Below are 14,131 nucleotides of genomic sequence, written 5' to 3' on the forward strand. Positions count from 1 at the left end.
TTTTGATTTTTTAAGTCAATGTTGAGACACAAAACAACCCAGACATTTTATCAACCAAAGTTTATTGGAACAGAATGAGAGAGGGGGTAAACAAAAAGAAAGGGATACACTACCTGTCAGTTCGAGCCACATGGCTAAGACATCGCAAGGGGGGGAGGGGGAGAAAAGAGAAAATAAGAAAAGCATGAGAGAGGTCTGATGAGACAACAAGCTCGTACATTAGCATTTTACACCTGCATCTTCCGGAAAGTAGACCACATCAGGGACACCCACCCACACAGACTCAGAAACACGCAAAAGGAAAGACAACAGACCCAAAGCCCCCATCAGAAAGGTCATACTCAGAAACAGCGAGTAAACCTCATTTGTTCCACTTTCTTTAAGCAGGCTTTGAGGCTCTCAATTTGCGAGTGAAGAGCAGATGTTAGTGGGATGATCTGTCACTGTAAGCCCCATGCGATGGAACAAATGGGACAAGAGGTGTTGAGTGTTCTCTTGCAATCAGCAACAAAAAGTTTACTAGAAAAAAAAAATTCTAGTAAAAAATCTGATCCTATATATATATATTTTTTTTAGTTCTGTTAAAATAACTAGTGGTGTAGAAAGTGGCCAGTGATTGGCAAAGTAATCAGGAACAGCTGAGATCAGCAGATAAAGTTCTCAGTTCCCTCTTCTCTCTGGTCTTGAACAATAGTTAGACAACACAGGCCGCAGAACTCGATAAAAGAGCACTGAGCTTGGGTTGCTTAGAAGCATATCACAAACACAAAAGCCACAACAATATGAGCGTCTATTACCGGCAGTGGATTGTCCCCCTAGGAAGGTTTTAATCCAGCTGGGGACACAGTTACGTTACCCTGAACAACAGAGAACCAGAGACGCGCAGTGGCAGAAGCAGGATTGTCAGGTTCCGAGGGTGAGAGAGACTTTGCCTGTGTGGCCTGTCAATATCAGCCCGTGTCATCTCCATTTTCATTCATTTGTTTAAGCACATGGGTTTTGTTTGTCCTGCATGATGTTTCCAGTATGCAAAGCCAGGGCAATTGGAGGATGGGCTTACCATTCATTTAGGGCAGTGTCAGTGCAAGAAGGTAAACTAAGATTTGCTTTTCAAGTGAGAGGTTATATCAGGGTTACACTTGGTCAGTACTGGAGTGCTGTTTCAGTATTCGACATGGACTGCTTGATTAAAGGTGATATTCCTATCGGCATGATGTGCGTGTTGTTGTATTGTTAGATTTGGACTGGTTCACACCACATACTTACACCCAATGAAATTTTACCATCCTTAAACCTAAATCAAACCATAACCCTAATCCAAAACCAGCCATATAATAGCTTTCAGGAATTTCAGAACTCTTATCAACCTGAATACCAAGACAATGAAGATGCACAAGGCTTACAGATTCCAACACCCATGTAAGCACAGTGTGAAAAGATCAAGTAGAAGAAAGTGTGTGCTTTTACTAAAGCACGTTGGAAGTATTTATTTGGTTGTTTGTTTGTTTTCCCCCGAACAACCGTCTTTGAAGACCGCACGGAGGGCTGCGTTTCATAGAAAACTGTGCCGTTATAAGCCTGTACTTAATCAGGGGTTTGCCCAGTTGACATCTGTTGCCATGCGAGGTCATTCACTGGTTTGTTTGTTTTCTTTTTAAAAAACATTTCTGATTATCTTAACTCATTTCCTGTCTCCGATTCAGAGCTCAGAGGGTGAGATCTGTTCAAGACTGTTGCCTCCACCCCTTCCCTTCACCGTCCGTCCATGCAGCCCCCAATAACAAGTTTGGTTCTCTAAACACACGGCAGGGATAAAGTCAACAAAGCACCCGAGTCTGCTGTTAAAAGTTTGGGCGTAGGCTGAGGGGTGAGGTCCAGTGTTTACTCAGATAAAGAGTGCTTGCATATACTGTACAGTACAGACCCTCGAGTCTCAACCATCTGACATCGGTTCTTCTCAAATGCCCTCAAGGAACATGCATGCCCCTCTCAGCCTCACTGACTGGCTGGAGAACGAGGGCTGAGGAACCTGTGACAAGCATGGAGAATGGGAGAGATCTTCAGGGTCAGTCTCACAGCTGGTTACACTATGTCAAAGAAGATGACAGCAGCAGAGAGAGGGAACTTTGTTGTCTCATGAAGGCTCAGTCGCAGTATTGTGCCAATTCTTCCACTGGGACCAGAAATGAAGCCACAAACAAAGGCAGGACTGTCAATCTTAACCGATCTTTCCTTCTACACTCCCACTTGTAACCACAGATTCCAGACTGCTACTTCACTCTGTTTGCCTTCATAACCCTAAACTCTGGAACACCATTGAACTAGGAATCAGGAATTTGCTTAGCTTGAATGCTTTTAACTGTATCTCACTAAAGCAAGGCTGTTACTTCATCTCATTCCCAAAGAACTCCAAGGGATTAACTCTCAATTTAATGACATAGTACGGCCTCCAGGATTTTTATTCTGTTCTTTGCTGCAGAATCTCATTAGCATAAAACTAGTTCTTGTTCTCGTATTAAATCATTTTCAAAAGGTTCCCCTCATGGTTCAGAAATAGAGAGATTTACCAGTACAAATTCTGTGGGTGGGTGCAGGACTTCATTTTGAAATTGCTTGTGTGTAGGGAATTTAGCTAAAGCCATTCCACTATTGGCAGCTAGATCTGATCACAATACAACACCCTCATGTATCACAAATACCCAGGATGTTTGTAGAAAATATAATGATGCAGTTTTGGACACATACTGCTCTCCACATTGGTCAGCACATAATCCAGTAGGACACCTTGAAAACAACCCCTCCCCCCCTCTCCGAATCCTTCCAAGTCAAGGAGGGAAAACAAAAACTATAGCAAAAATGCTGGTCATGCCTGACTGGATGAGATTATAGCTTCCACAGATTATCTGGGGCATCGTAAATTCATTTGTGGTGGGTCGGAGAAACATTAAAACATCTGACATCACAGCTTGAGTTCGGTGCTTGTGAGTTTTGTGTTGTTTATATTTGTGAGACAGATGTTCTCAATGCTAGGAGCGCAGATGTTTCTTCAAAATTGCATGCAAGGACTAGATCCTGGATCAGGACTAGCAGGAACAACACATGGTTTATGGATCAGGGGTCTTTTCATAGCTCACTGTCAGAACCATCTAACAGTAAAGTTACACAATTCCCACCCCAAGTTAAAAATTGCACACTTCAGTGTTTACAAACTGTACCAATTTAAAAGAATTTAAAATTAGGTAAGGGGTTGTTTGGGAGGACAACCAATCACGTTTCACTCTGCTCCAAGCACAACCAATGAGATACCCCCACCCCCTCCCCAGTCTCTGCCTTTTCAGCAGCTCATTGGCTCCGCCTACCACAGGGGCAGGGTTTCAATGGCCTCATCCTCATGTCATTCCCTCAGCCAAGCGGCTTAATAACTCCACTAATCACTACTTTCTTCCACCAACCCTTATAGGGGGTCATCTGAATTTACTGAAAAACAGATATGATCGTTTTATAAAAGTCAAAGTTTCCAATCTGATTCCGTGAAGCCAGCACACAAATAAACCGACTCTGCGTGATGGTATGTGCTCTCCGTGGCGCAGGTTTGTAGGGCTGGAAAACTTGTAAAAGTTGTGGGTGCCAGACCAAGTTCGTGACTCCGCTGCCTATACAGTCCCCTTCCATGCACAGCGACTGTACCCCCACCGCACCACACTGACTCACATGCTACCTCCTGCACCGGGGAAAGCCAGAGACCATCAGAAGGAGGTGAGTCAGAAAAGCCACTCACTTCTACGAAGCACACTCAGCGAGCAGACCTGATAATCTCTACTTGTGTTGGTTTTGTTTACAGGGATCTGCAGTTCACTCTCATGCAAAAGATAAGACAAAGACACCACTGGAAACTTCAGACTGTGTTCACCAACCAGTCATAATACATGGCAATCAATAAATATTATATTATATATACATCACACACTTAGTTTATTCATATAATCTCTAACTTAAATGATCTCATGACCTATTTGACCCCCTGGGCTTTACAATAGCAAATTCAACTCACTGCCTACAGACTCCTTAACACAAGGCACAGAAGATATCAATCTCAGAGCCAACTGACACAACACAGTACTTGGTGGGCGTTTTCGACTGGGTATGTGAGGGGGCTTTGGTCAAACCACCAAGTGATGTGATTTTTATGTTTTTATTGGCGGATTGGTGAGATTTGATTTAAAATCAGGGCCAGTGCAAGAAGGGGCTGCCATGATTATATGGACATCATATCTATTAATACAAGGTTAGGCATCACTGGGACTGGAGGGATTATAGGTCAGTTGCAGTCATGTACTGATTGATAAGTGTTTGAGATCCATTCACCAGCAGAAGCTACCAAAAGCCACATATCTCAGTCTAAGATAAACTCCCTCCATCAAGAGCAAAAAAAGAATAATACAATTCTCCACACCACCGCTGTTGAGAAACGTACTTGAAGAGGATATAGCGTATAATTAGAATGATCCTCTTACATTGGTAAGAGCAATGCAGACGAATGCACCAATTACTGGATTACTGCCCTTAATTCCTGTTCTTACAATGGTCGGTATTCCACTGTTCTTAAGTACAGTGGCTTTTTTCACACATTATTCCCTGTCCAAAAAAAAAAAAAAAAAAAAAAAAAAAAAAAAAAACTTAAATTAGACTAACCTACAGTTCACAGAAATAAAACATACAAAATACACAACCTCAGCACCTTTTCATCTGAGAATGTGTAAATAAAGATGGAAATGTATAGAGCATTTCTCCATCAAGACAAAGATTACGGATGTATGGCACCCAAACTGCAGACAACTCTGCAGTTTCCCCCATTTCAGTTGGACCTACATAGACACCACTGCGCACACATTATTTCCCTGCTTCCTTGCATCAAGGTTCAGACATTGTAAACAGATCCACTTAAGAAAATCTGTGGTGCAGCATTTGGCTACATCAACACAATCTGGAAATGTGTGGAAACTTACCAATCTAATGTCATTTGTTAAAGCTGTTAAACACAACCTAATTTCCAGCACATTGTCTTATGGTCCCGTTTTCTTTGTTTAGCCCAATTTATATCACATTCTTTTATTTCTCCCCAGAAGAGAGGTCCAATCTCATTCAGATTGTACATTTAAATTTTATCTTCCTTTGCAACGAAGAGGCCCACGGAAGGGGAAGTATGGGATTTAAAAGATTCAAGCATTCACCCATCTTCTTTGATGTCAATCATAACCTTACAAGGCCGAGACCAGTGGTGTCTTCTGACCCCACACCTGGTCAGTCAAATCTCCTGAGGGTGTTTCTGGAATAGTCGGTAACTAATATAAGCGGTTATTCGGTTCAATCAAGGCCAATAACCAAGTAAATGTATTAAAAGGGCAGGAAATGCCCCTGCACTCTGTTGTTCAGAAGAGAGTTCAACAGACCTTTGGAAAGAAAAATGAACCCTTACCTGCGAGCAAAGGGGAAGTTGAGCGAGGCACTGGTGGACACATTTCTTGGGCTGTCTAAAGGACTACTGCCAGCTGGAAAACAGGAAACAGAAGAGCAGGTAACAGCATAGGCCCCTGCAAAAACACTTAACAGCCAATGGATCTTATGTGGTAAAAAAAAAAAAAAAAATCTGTATTGTGTCCACGTGGCCCTTTTTCAACAGGACACCGTCTGGAACCATAATCAAATCATCAGTTCGGCTGATTTGAGTCAGAGGCACATGTGTGGGAAAAAAAACCTAAAAAAACAATTCCGCTATAAAAGCTCCTGCGGTTGTTTTCCCACTCAGAATCTAAAAAAGTGTGTTTTTAATAGAGACGGTGTTGTTGGTGTCCATTTGTTTGGTTTTTATTAGGGGGGGAACTTAACCAGAGTAATTTCTGTTCCACTGCTGCACTTAAAATAATGACTGTAATGAGGAGAACACGGACAAGTGGCTCGAATTAAAACCCCCTAATTAAATCACTTGCAGGTAGGGCCTGGAAGAGGATGCAAAGGTTAGCAGATGGAAGGTAATTGAGCTCTTAAAAACCTCTTCCGCGTTCTTGTTGAATGCAATTCTAGGGCAGCCACGACAAAGGCAATTTGGATAATGACCCGTCTCTACATGAACACATCACTCTCAAGAGCCCTTCAAATGCAAACAATGACACTTGCAGCAGCAACTGGCTGCAGACGTGGTAAACGGCCATATACCAACACGATACAATCAAGAGGGGACATTCAAGCAGTGGTTAGCATAATGCGTCTGGCTAAATAACAAATCACCTGTAATGAACGCGCGGTTTCATTCAAGATGGAGTGAATCTGAATTAAAAACTAGACAAATGTCATTACCCCCCAGCAGTGCTTTAGCCTAAGGTCTTGGGAATAACATTGAAGCGTGAATTATCCAATGGTTGATTAAGAATGATGGGCATTATGGTTTTTTTTAGCAGTTGAGTGTTCATTTCAAGAGTGCATCTGACTTTAAAAACTCAAACAGCACCAAAGAAAATCTCTCAACATAAAGCGAAAAATACTTCTCGCTAAAAAGAATGGAAAGGGTAGGGAAGAGAAGGGCAATGATTGTTGGTGGGGGGGGGGGGGGGGGGTGGGAGACGACACTGTTCTTGGCCACTGACAAAATATAGGCGGGGCTCTGATGGGCTCAAAAATGCTTATACCAAGAATGTGAAAAATTCCCATATTTTAAGCACTAATGGAAAGTTTCTTCACAGATATCCTTGTGCAGTGGCCTTAGCAAGACGTCATGGGCCAGGCAGTGAATATGAAACGGTTTTGAACAATATAAAACAAAATGACAACTCAGAGTTATGCATGCTCAGACACAACAAGCTTCTCCATTTATTATTCACAATGGATGAAGATGTAAAGGGTTCCGTTAGCATATTTTCAATAACTAAATATATACAGTACATTTGATAATCACAGAAAAATGCTCAGGAACAAAGAGAGGCCATTGTAATTCAGTAGTTACATAGACGGGTCTTATGAACTGGAGTAGTTGCTCAACCAAAAAAATCACTTCACTTAAAATACGCAAGCTGTGTTTTAGTGTGGTAAAACAAAATAGTGCACCCAAGTCCTTTCACACACTTGCTGTAGATTTTAACACTAAACGATTCTCTTAAGATGCTTCTCTGCTTTAAATCGGTGTCATAAAAATGGGCCTTTGTTTACAGGAAAACGAGCTGATCATGACAGGTAATACTGTAATAGCCAGAGCATCCTTCACAGCCCTAGTTACAGGAAGTTCAAACAACAATCAAGTTAAACAAGTCAAGTATTTTTGGCACCAAGTCCAGTATGTTCTGTAATCTGAAATATCTCAATAACTCACACAGTCTGCTCTTACCTGTGGGGACAGAGAGGGGGGAGAGAGGACGGGACAGCGTGGGCGAGGGGGTCCCGACAACGAGGCTCTTCCTGTTGCTGCTACGGCAACTGCAAAACAAAGCAAAAGGGCAAATTTGAAAACATGGAGACACACAGGGACGTGGTAAGGTTTGGCTCAGATGCAGTCTATGGCGTCTGTTGAAGGAAGAACACCTGAAGGTGCAAATGAACAACAAGTGATCAGTTGTACGGTTTCAGCAGATTTACAATGGGTTATGGACAGATTTCAACTGTAGCCAATCAGGCATTGGAATTGCAATTAGTTACAGATCACACATTGTTATTGCCCCTGAATGTGAATGGCCCAGCTACCATAGATGTCAGGAGGGTTTAATTATGAGAGAATATACTTATGCATGCTTATAAAAACCTATCATTCACTCACCAGTCCCCTGTCCCCACCCTTTAAATTAATGAGGTGGCAAATTAAATCACTCCTTAATTTGTAAATATTTGCTTCATTTTAGCTGGAACCGTCAGATCATGCCATTGATTCAGTCATTGCTAACTTGCAGAGTGATTTGCACGCAGGGTGTGTTGGACTGACTAATTAATGAATAATTACAGTTCAGCAACTAGTTCATTACAGTGCCAAGGCCTCACAATAAACCAATCTCATGCCACTGTTGAAAACTGCAAGACACTCGTACTTGTAATTCAATGTAGAATCAAACCAGACCTATAAGACTCTCCAATGACACCTGCTAGGATGCTAAGATAAAGAGAAAAACACCAGTATCACATTCAGTGTGGAAGTCTTTCTTGTATATTAATACAAGTATGGCACCGATCGCCAATCAGACACCAAGGAAAATATGTATATATTTTTTATTTCGTCAGCTGCCATTTTCATACACACAATTCACTAATGACAGAATCTGGTTTACAAATACACTTGAAAAACACGCAGCTTCAAGATTGTGTTTAACAAATACTGCCGTGGTTCCCCTCTCCCTTTAAAACATTGCTTCTTTCCGTGAAAAGTATTGGACACAGTATTATGGAGTGTGAAAAGCTCTTTTCCTGTAGACTCCTGAACACTGGGTTACCATTTCCCCTGTTCTGCCTTTGACAGATGTGCGGAGGAGGCAGCTGGTGGAAATAAAAAAAAAAAAAAATGTCATGTGCAGTTAGCCTAGTCTAAGCTAGAGAGACACATTCAAGTTGCATAAAAAGCATCAGCTATAGTGGATTTGTTACCAGGATGTCAATATGATTGAAAAAAGGGAAGACGCCAGATCAACTGGGTACACAGTTTACAAGGACTTTTAGTGGCACGGCATTCCTCTGTGGAACTTGATTAAAGACATAAAACCCTACCAAAAAAACAAACAAACAGCAGGATAGGAATCTTTTTATGTTAAAACAAGCCACCCACTCTTTTGATCTGCAGTGCTCTGTTGTGCTTCCAATTTGCAGCTTTATCAGTCTTTGAAACTGGCCGAAACTTACATGCCATTGTCAGAAAGTGCTGACGGGGGCATTCTGGCAGAAAAAAACAAACTGGCATTTGGATTCCAAAGGGGACAAATAATTTCTGACCAGTGCAGGGAGATCTAAGTTACAGCATAAGTATACCCTCCATGCCACGGAAATATTGTTTTTGGTGGGGGTGGGGTGCTTAAGGTCTGCAGGCACAGAAACAAAAGTGTACAAATTATTTCAAGGGCTGGCAAGTTATTAATAGAGACTCCCAAACAGCTAGGCAGTGCTGAAACAAGTTGATTTCCTCTTTTTTTGACCGCCATTTGCAGCGGCTTATTTTTTTTTCAGGGCAACTCTGTGTGAAAGCATCTGATTTATACCGCATTAGAGAATAATCTCTACAGCCCCACAAGACTTGTCGTGACTGGAGAAGGGCGCAGCCGAATGAAAACTGACATTTCTGGGTCACGCCAAGAAAGCAGGCAGGATTCACTGCTATAGATACAAGCACACAAAAATTTAATAAATTATAGATAGACAAACACTCACCTCATTGTATCCAAATACGATATTAAAACCCCTTCCACTAAATCTGCAGCATACATGCCACATAGACATCGCCAAGAGGGTGGCACGCATTGGGCTATGTGTAGCCAAGGCTGGGGGTGACCCAGGAGATTATTGGGGTGCTACATCCTAGTTACCCCCATGGCCTAAAGGAGACACTTCCCCTTCCATGGTCTGATTTATGATCTAAGAAAGTGCTTGGGTGCCTATTTATGCTGCAAAAAGAGCTTGTGAACAGATGTCTCAAAGCTCTCTGGTGAGTACCTGCTCCCTGACAGTATACAGGATCCTGACAGGAAAATAAAGCAAAGAATGCATGAAATACAAAACATCAGCAGACAGATAATATCAAACGTGCAGTGAGATCACTTGTCCCATTGTTTCCATCCAACAAGGGGAAGTGGAGAAAGCTGCCAAGAGCCTTGGTTTGGGATTTTTGTCAGTAAGGGTCAATGCCAGTTTTTCCATTCCACTTCCACTTGTAATTCCTGTTGCAATTCAATTCCAACTGCAGTAGATCCTGTGACGCCAATGAGAATCGGAATTCAGACTGTGTGTGAACAGGGGAATCCATATTGAAACTAGTGGAATTGACCCCTACACTGATGAGAAGAGGGCTAGCTCTCTAGAGTAGTTGCATCGGAGGAGGGATGAGAAGACGACCATGATCTTCTATTTATATATGACTTCCAGCTGGAGAACAAAGTAATCAGTTGTCATTGAGACAACGGGAGGAACTGGATTGTATCACTACTGTGAAAAACTTCCCTGTGCATCACTGTGGATTCTGGAAAACGTATCTGAACGCTTCCCTTCCACACTGGTATGAAATTATATGATTTTGGTATGCAAGAATGAGGCAAAAACAGTGACTTTCCTTCCCATTTCCTTTGCAGAATACCCTTCCTTGTAAGTAAGATTTCACGTTGCCTTGGATAAAGGCATGTGGCAAATGAACAATTCTCAATAGATTAGCCATGTGGCAGCTTTTCCGCTGAATGGCTGTAACTGATATTACCATCCTGGGGTGTCATTTTTCAGGCTGACAGTTTTCAAAGAACTGAAAACCCAGCTGGTGCCTTTTACCTTGAATGCTGGTATTTAATTCAGTAAGCTGCAAATGACAGGTTAGTGTAAAGATAAGCCCGGCTGCCAAGAACACCAGCCCATAAAGCAAACAAACCCAACACGAACAACAAAATGCTCCCTTATCGGAGAGGGGTTTTAGTAAATGATCTCAAATAGGTCTGGAGGAGTAAGCTTAGCTCTCTGCAAAAGATAAAGCATGAATGATTTCGAAATCAGATTGATCCAATGATCACTAATGAGCAACCAAAACGATTTATTTACAATGAAGTGAAAGACAAGGGTGAAAAAGTCACCTCCTCCCACATAAATTAAGCGTGTTATGGGTAGTTGTTGATGATTATATACCCAAAACACATTTCATACAATCACTCTGCGTGCTAAGTATTTACTAAACCTCTGGTGTGTTATGGGGCATGTTATTGGAAGCAATCCATTCACGCACAGTCAGACATAGTGATTACAATGTACACAGCACAGCACATGCCTGGCAATGGCCACGTTTAAGCCAGACTGCCAGCAAGACCACCACATCCGCATAGCGACTCGTTGCACTGCGCAGACAGCACTGCCCACGACGCCAATAACGTTTGCTGCAAACCTGGATTCGGAAATAAACAAACGGCCCTCCTTGTCACTACTGTGCATCTTTGGCGTGGATGCAGCCAGCTCGGGTGTTGTTTAGCCTACGTCCGCAGGTCTGCGCAGCGCTGCAGAATCCCAGCGACCCCATTAGCGGAGCGCCGCAGAACTGCGGACATCTGCGCCGCTACTTCCCGAACGGGCGGTGACGTACAACACATTTTTTTGTTTCGACCCATTGTGCTGCGGCGGTGTTGTGGCTATGCATCGCACACTGGTTACAACTCGTCAAAGCTTCGTATTCACGGCAAGTTCACAATAACCCCAACACACACACACCAAATGTAGAGTAGAGGGTCCTCGAAAGCACCCCCACAACCGCAGCACGCCTAATGGCGATGTTGGAGCAATCAAAGGGGAACCATTTACCTTTTGGAGCGCTTGAGCATCGCCCCCGTCACAAAATGCGATTTGTAACTCGGCAGGGCGGTCCAGTAACTCGGGTCAGACATAATGGGAGCTGAACAGAAATGCGGCACCGGGAAAATCCTCCAAAAAATGTAAATCCAGAGGCCTCCCCCCCGTATTTAGATCGTGCCGGGAGCGCGTTTGGACGAACAGGTTGTCCGTCCACGCCGTGCACAAACCCCGGGCGCCGACTCCATCGCCGCGGCTCTATTGTGTAGCTGTGTACACAGCGTGTGCCAGGGTCTCGCCCTCACACTGCGGCACACGCGTCCATCCTAACAAGATGCCACCCTCTCGTGTTTCCTCCCGCACTCAACGTCCGGCTGACATCCATGAAACGCACACATCTGGGACTCCTCCGCCGCACTAACGCAGCATCTTCTCCGCACCGCGACTCCAGGGGCTGTTGTTACTACGGCACCGGCGCAGCAAACTTGCTTTCTGATGAGGTCATCCACAGTGCTGGGAGATACCATTTGTTCTAAGGAGCGGGGGGGGCAAGCGAGATTCCTCAAGGAAATATAAGAGGCATTAGTTTATGCTTTTATTTTCATATTCAAACCGTTACTCAGTTGCACCAAAGCCAATGCAAAAGCGCCAGTATATTGCAAGGAAGAAGACCTAATAAGAAAGCACATTATTATGTACTACTTATAACAATAATAATAAGTTAATAGGCAATTTATACTGTGTAACTGGAATACTATTTCAACAGTAAATCAACTTAAGTGGTCAACTTGTATATGTATATAGATAGTGGAATGTTTGTTTTGGGTGTAAAATGCTTTAGTTTCAACTGTTTCTTTATTTTGATTATTGTGTATTTGCCTTTTTCTACACGCAACACCGACATATGCTCATCCACTGCAACATGGGGCACTGGTCTCAGTCCCAGTATTGTTTCTGTCATCATCTCAGAATAACAGTTCCGCCTTTGGGAAAAACAGACACAAGAAGCAGCATGACATACAATTAACTCCACAGTGATGCGTCACCTATTCTGCTGTCTGTTGTTGATAAACATACTATTATTGCAGCTGTACACTTCAAGTGAAATGAATGCTTTTATCAATTAGTACAAAATAACAATTGCAAACATCACACACACACACACACATACTTGTTTATTGTGGATTCTTGTCCCGACTTGCCCTGAAAACGGGCTCCCTACCCCCTTCTCCTCACACACACTCCCATCCTTAAGTATTTGCCCACACATACTATTCCAGTTAGAACAGCAATTTATATTTGGAGGTAAGCAGATCTATGAGACTCAAGGCTTTATGCAACTCCACCCAGAGAGACTATTAACAGAGCTATTACCAATCTGCCCAGTTTTGTAAACCGACAGAGGATAATGTTGCAATCACTAATAGGTCTACAGCACAATGAAATCCCTAGCTTTCATCTGAGACTCATTAGCTGCATTGTGAAATGCTGGGTTAAGGAGTTTGCCACTTTGTGGGAAAATGAGGTATCATACAAAACAAAGACTGCATTCTCTCAGTCACAGGAGGCTGATATTTGTACCTCTTTTTCTTGAATATCTCTGAATATCTCTCTCAGGCAGTTTTCTATAGACACATTGTCCCTTTGTTTTCTGGAAGGAACACATCCTGGACAAGAGTTCACGTGTTGCACATAATCATAATTTAATACACTGCGAGGTTTAACTTGGGGAAGAGTATTGACTTACTTCAATTTAGTATTCACATCCTTAATATGAAACCGTATCATTCAGTGATTGATTTAGTTTACTTATAGTTATTTATCCACAATATCTTTTTAGAGTTTGTTGTTCCAGCCTACAGAAAAAACGGCAAAGATTCCAGATGATTGATTTAAGAAAATCAGGGTATAAAAATGCGATTGTCACTTCACAGAAAACAATGGCCCCAATTCACCAGCCATCACACCCAGCTGGGCTGTTACATTCAAATGGCGTCACATGAAAAATAAAAAAGGTTACATTCTTTGACATAGTATTCAATATGACATAGCTATAATATACTGAATGCACTTAATTTTGTATAAAATCACAAATGTCTTTTATTGTTATAAGGACAATTACAAACTCGGATATTTATCGTATGGGATATTTAAGGGATGTTTAAAGCTGTAACATGTTTGGCATTTTCTGCCTCTTGCATTTTAAGCTTAATATTGACCTAAAGTTAAATTAATCTGTACACCACAAAAACAGAAAAAATTGGTTTTATTTGGGAATATCACAATTTATTGGGAATGGGGGTGCATTTATGATATTATTATTATTATTATTATTATTTCTTGGCAGACGCCCTTATCCATGATATCCTATTTGGCAATGAGATATAGCCAATGCTTTAATCATGAGTCTTGGTAAAGCAAAATACTTTCAGCACCCTTCTAAAATAAAGAAAAAACAGACACAAAAAAAGCTTCAAAAACACTTACGGTAAATTGCTTTGAATTATGTCTATTTTCCAGTACAGAAGGAGGGTGGGTTCATTCATGCCCACAATCCTCTCACTATCAGTATGCCTGGGGTTCTCGCAGTTGTGGTTTCACCATACATTTCCTTTTGTCTTTACAGTTTGCGGCCTAC

At 42.1% G+C, this 14,131-nt stretch overlaps 1 protein-coding gene across 4 annotated transcripts in view; it reads right to left on the reverse strand.

The window, feature by feature from the left end:
• The window catches only part of LOC136718415 (microtubule-associated serine/threonine-protein kinase 3), a 39,085-nt gene extending 27,125 nt beyond the window's left edge, over window positions 1-11,960 (reverse strand). For 2 of the 4 annotated variants that reach the window (XM_066696136.1, XM_066696135.1), the window contains exons 1-4: window positions 11,506-11,960; window positions 7,376-7,464; window positions 5,477-5,549; window positions 114-134 (exon numbers count right to left, since the gene is read on the reverse strand). In XM_066696136.1, the coding sequence (XP_066552233.1) occupies window positions 114-134; window positions 5,477-5,549; window positions 7,376-7,464; window positions 11,506-11,588 (266 nt within the window). In that variant the 5' untranslated portion in view covers window positions 11,589-11,960. The remainder of the gene's footprint in view (window positions 1-113; window positions 135-5,476; window positions 5,550-7,375; window positions 7,465-11,505) is intronic. The other 2 variants (XM_066696138.1, XM_066696137.1) reach the window with 1 other exon arrangement.
• Window positions 11,961-14,131: the final 2,171 nt, after the last annotated feature.

Source organism: Amia ocellicauda, chromosome 22, assembly GCF_036373705.1.
Source record: "Amia ocellicauda isolate fAmiCal2 chromosome 22, fAmiCal2.hap1, whole genome shotgun sequence".
In the NCBI taxonomy this organism is placed as follows: domain Eukaryota; kingdom Metazoa; phylum Chordata; class Actinopteri; order Amiiformes; family Amiidae; genus Amia; species Amia ocellicauda.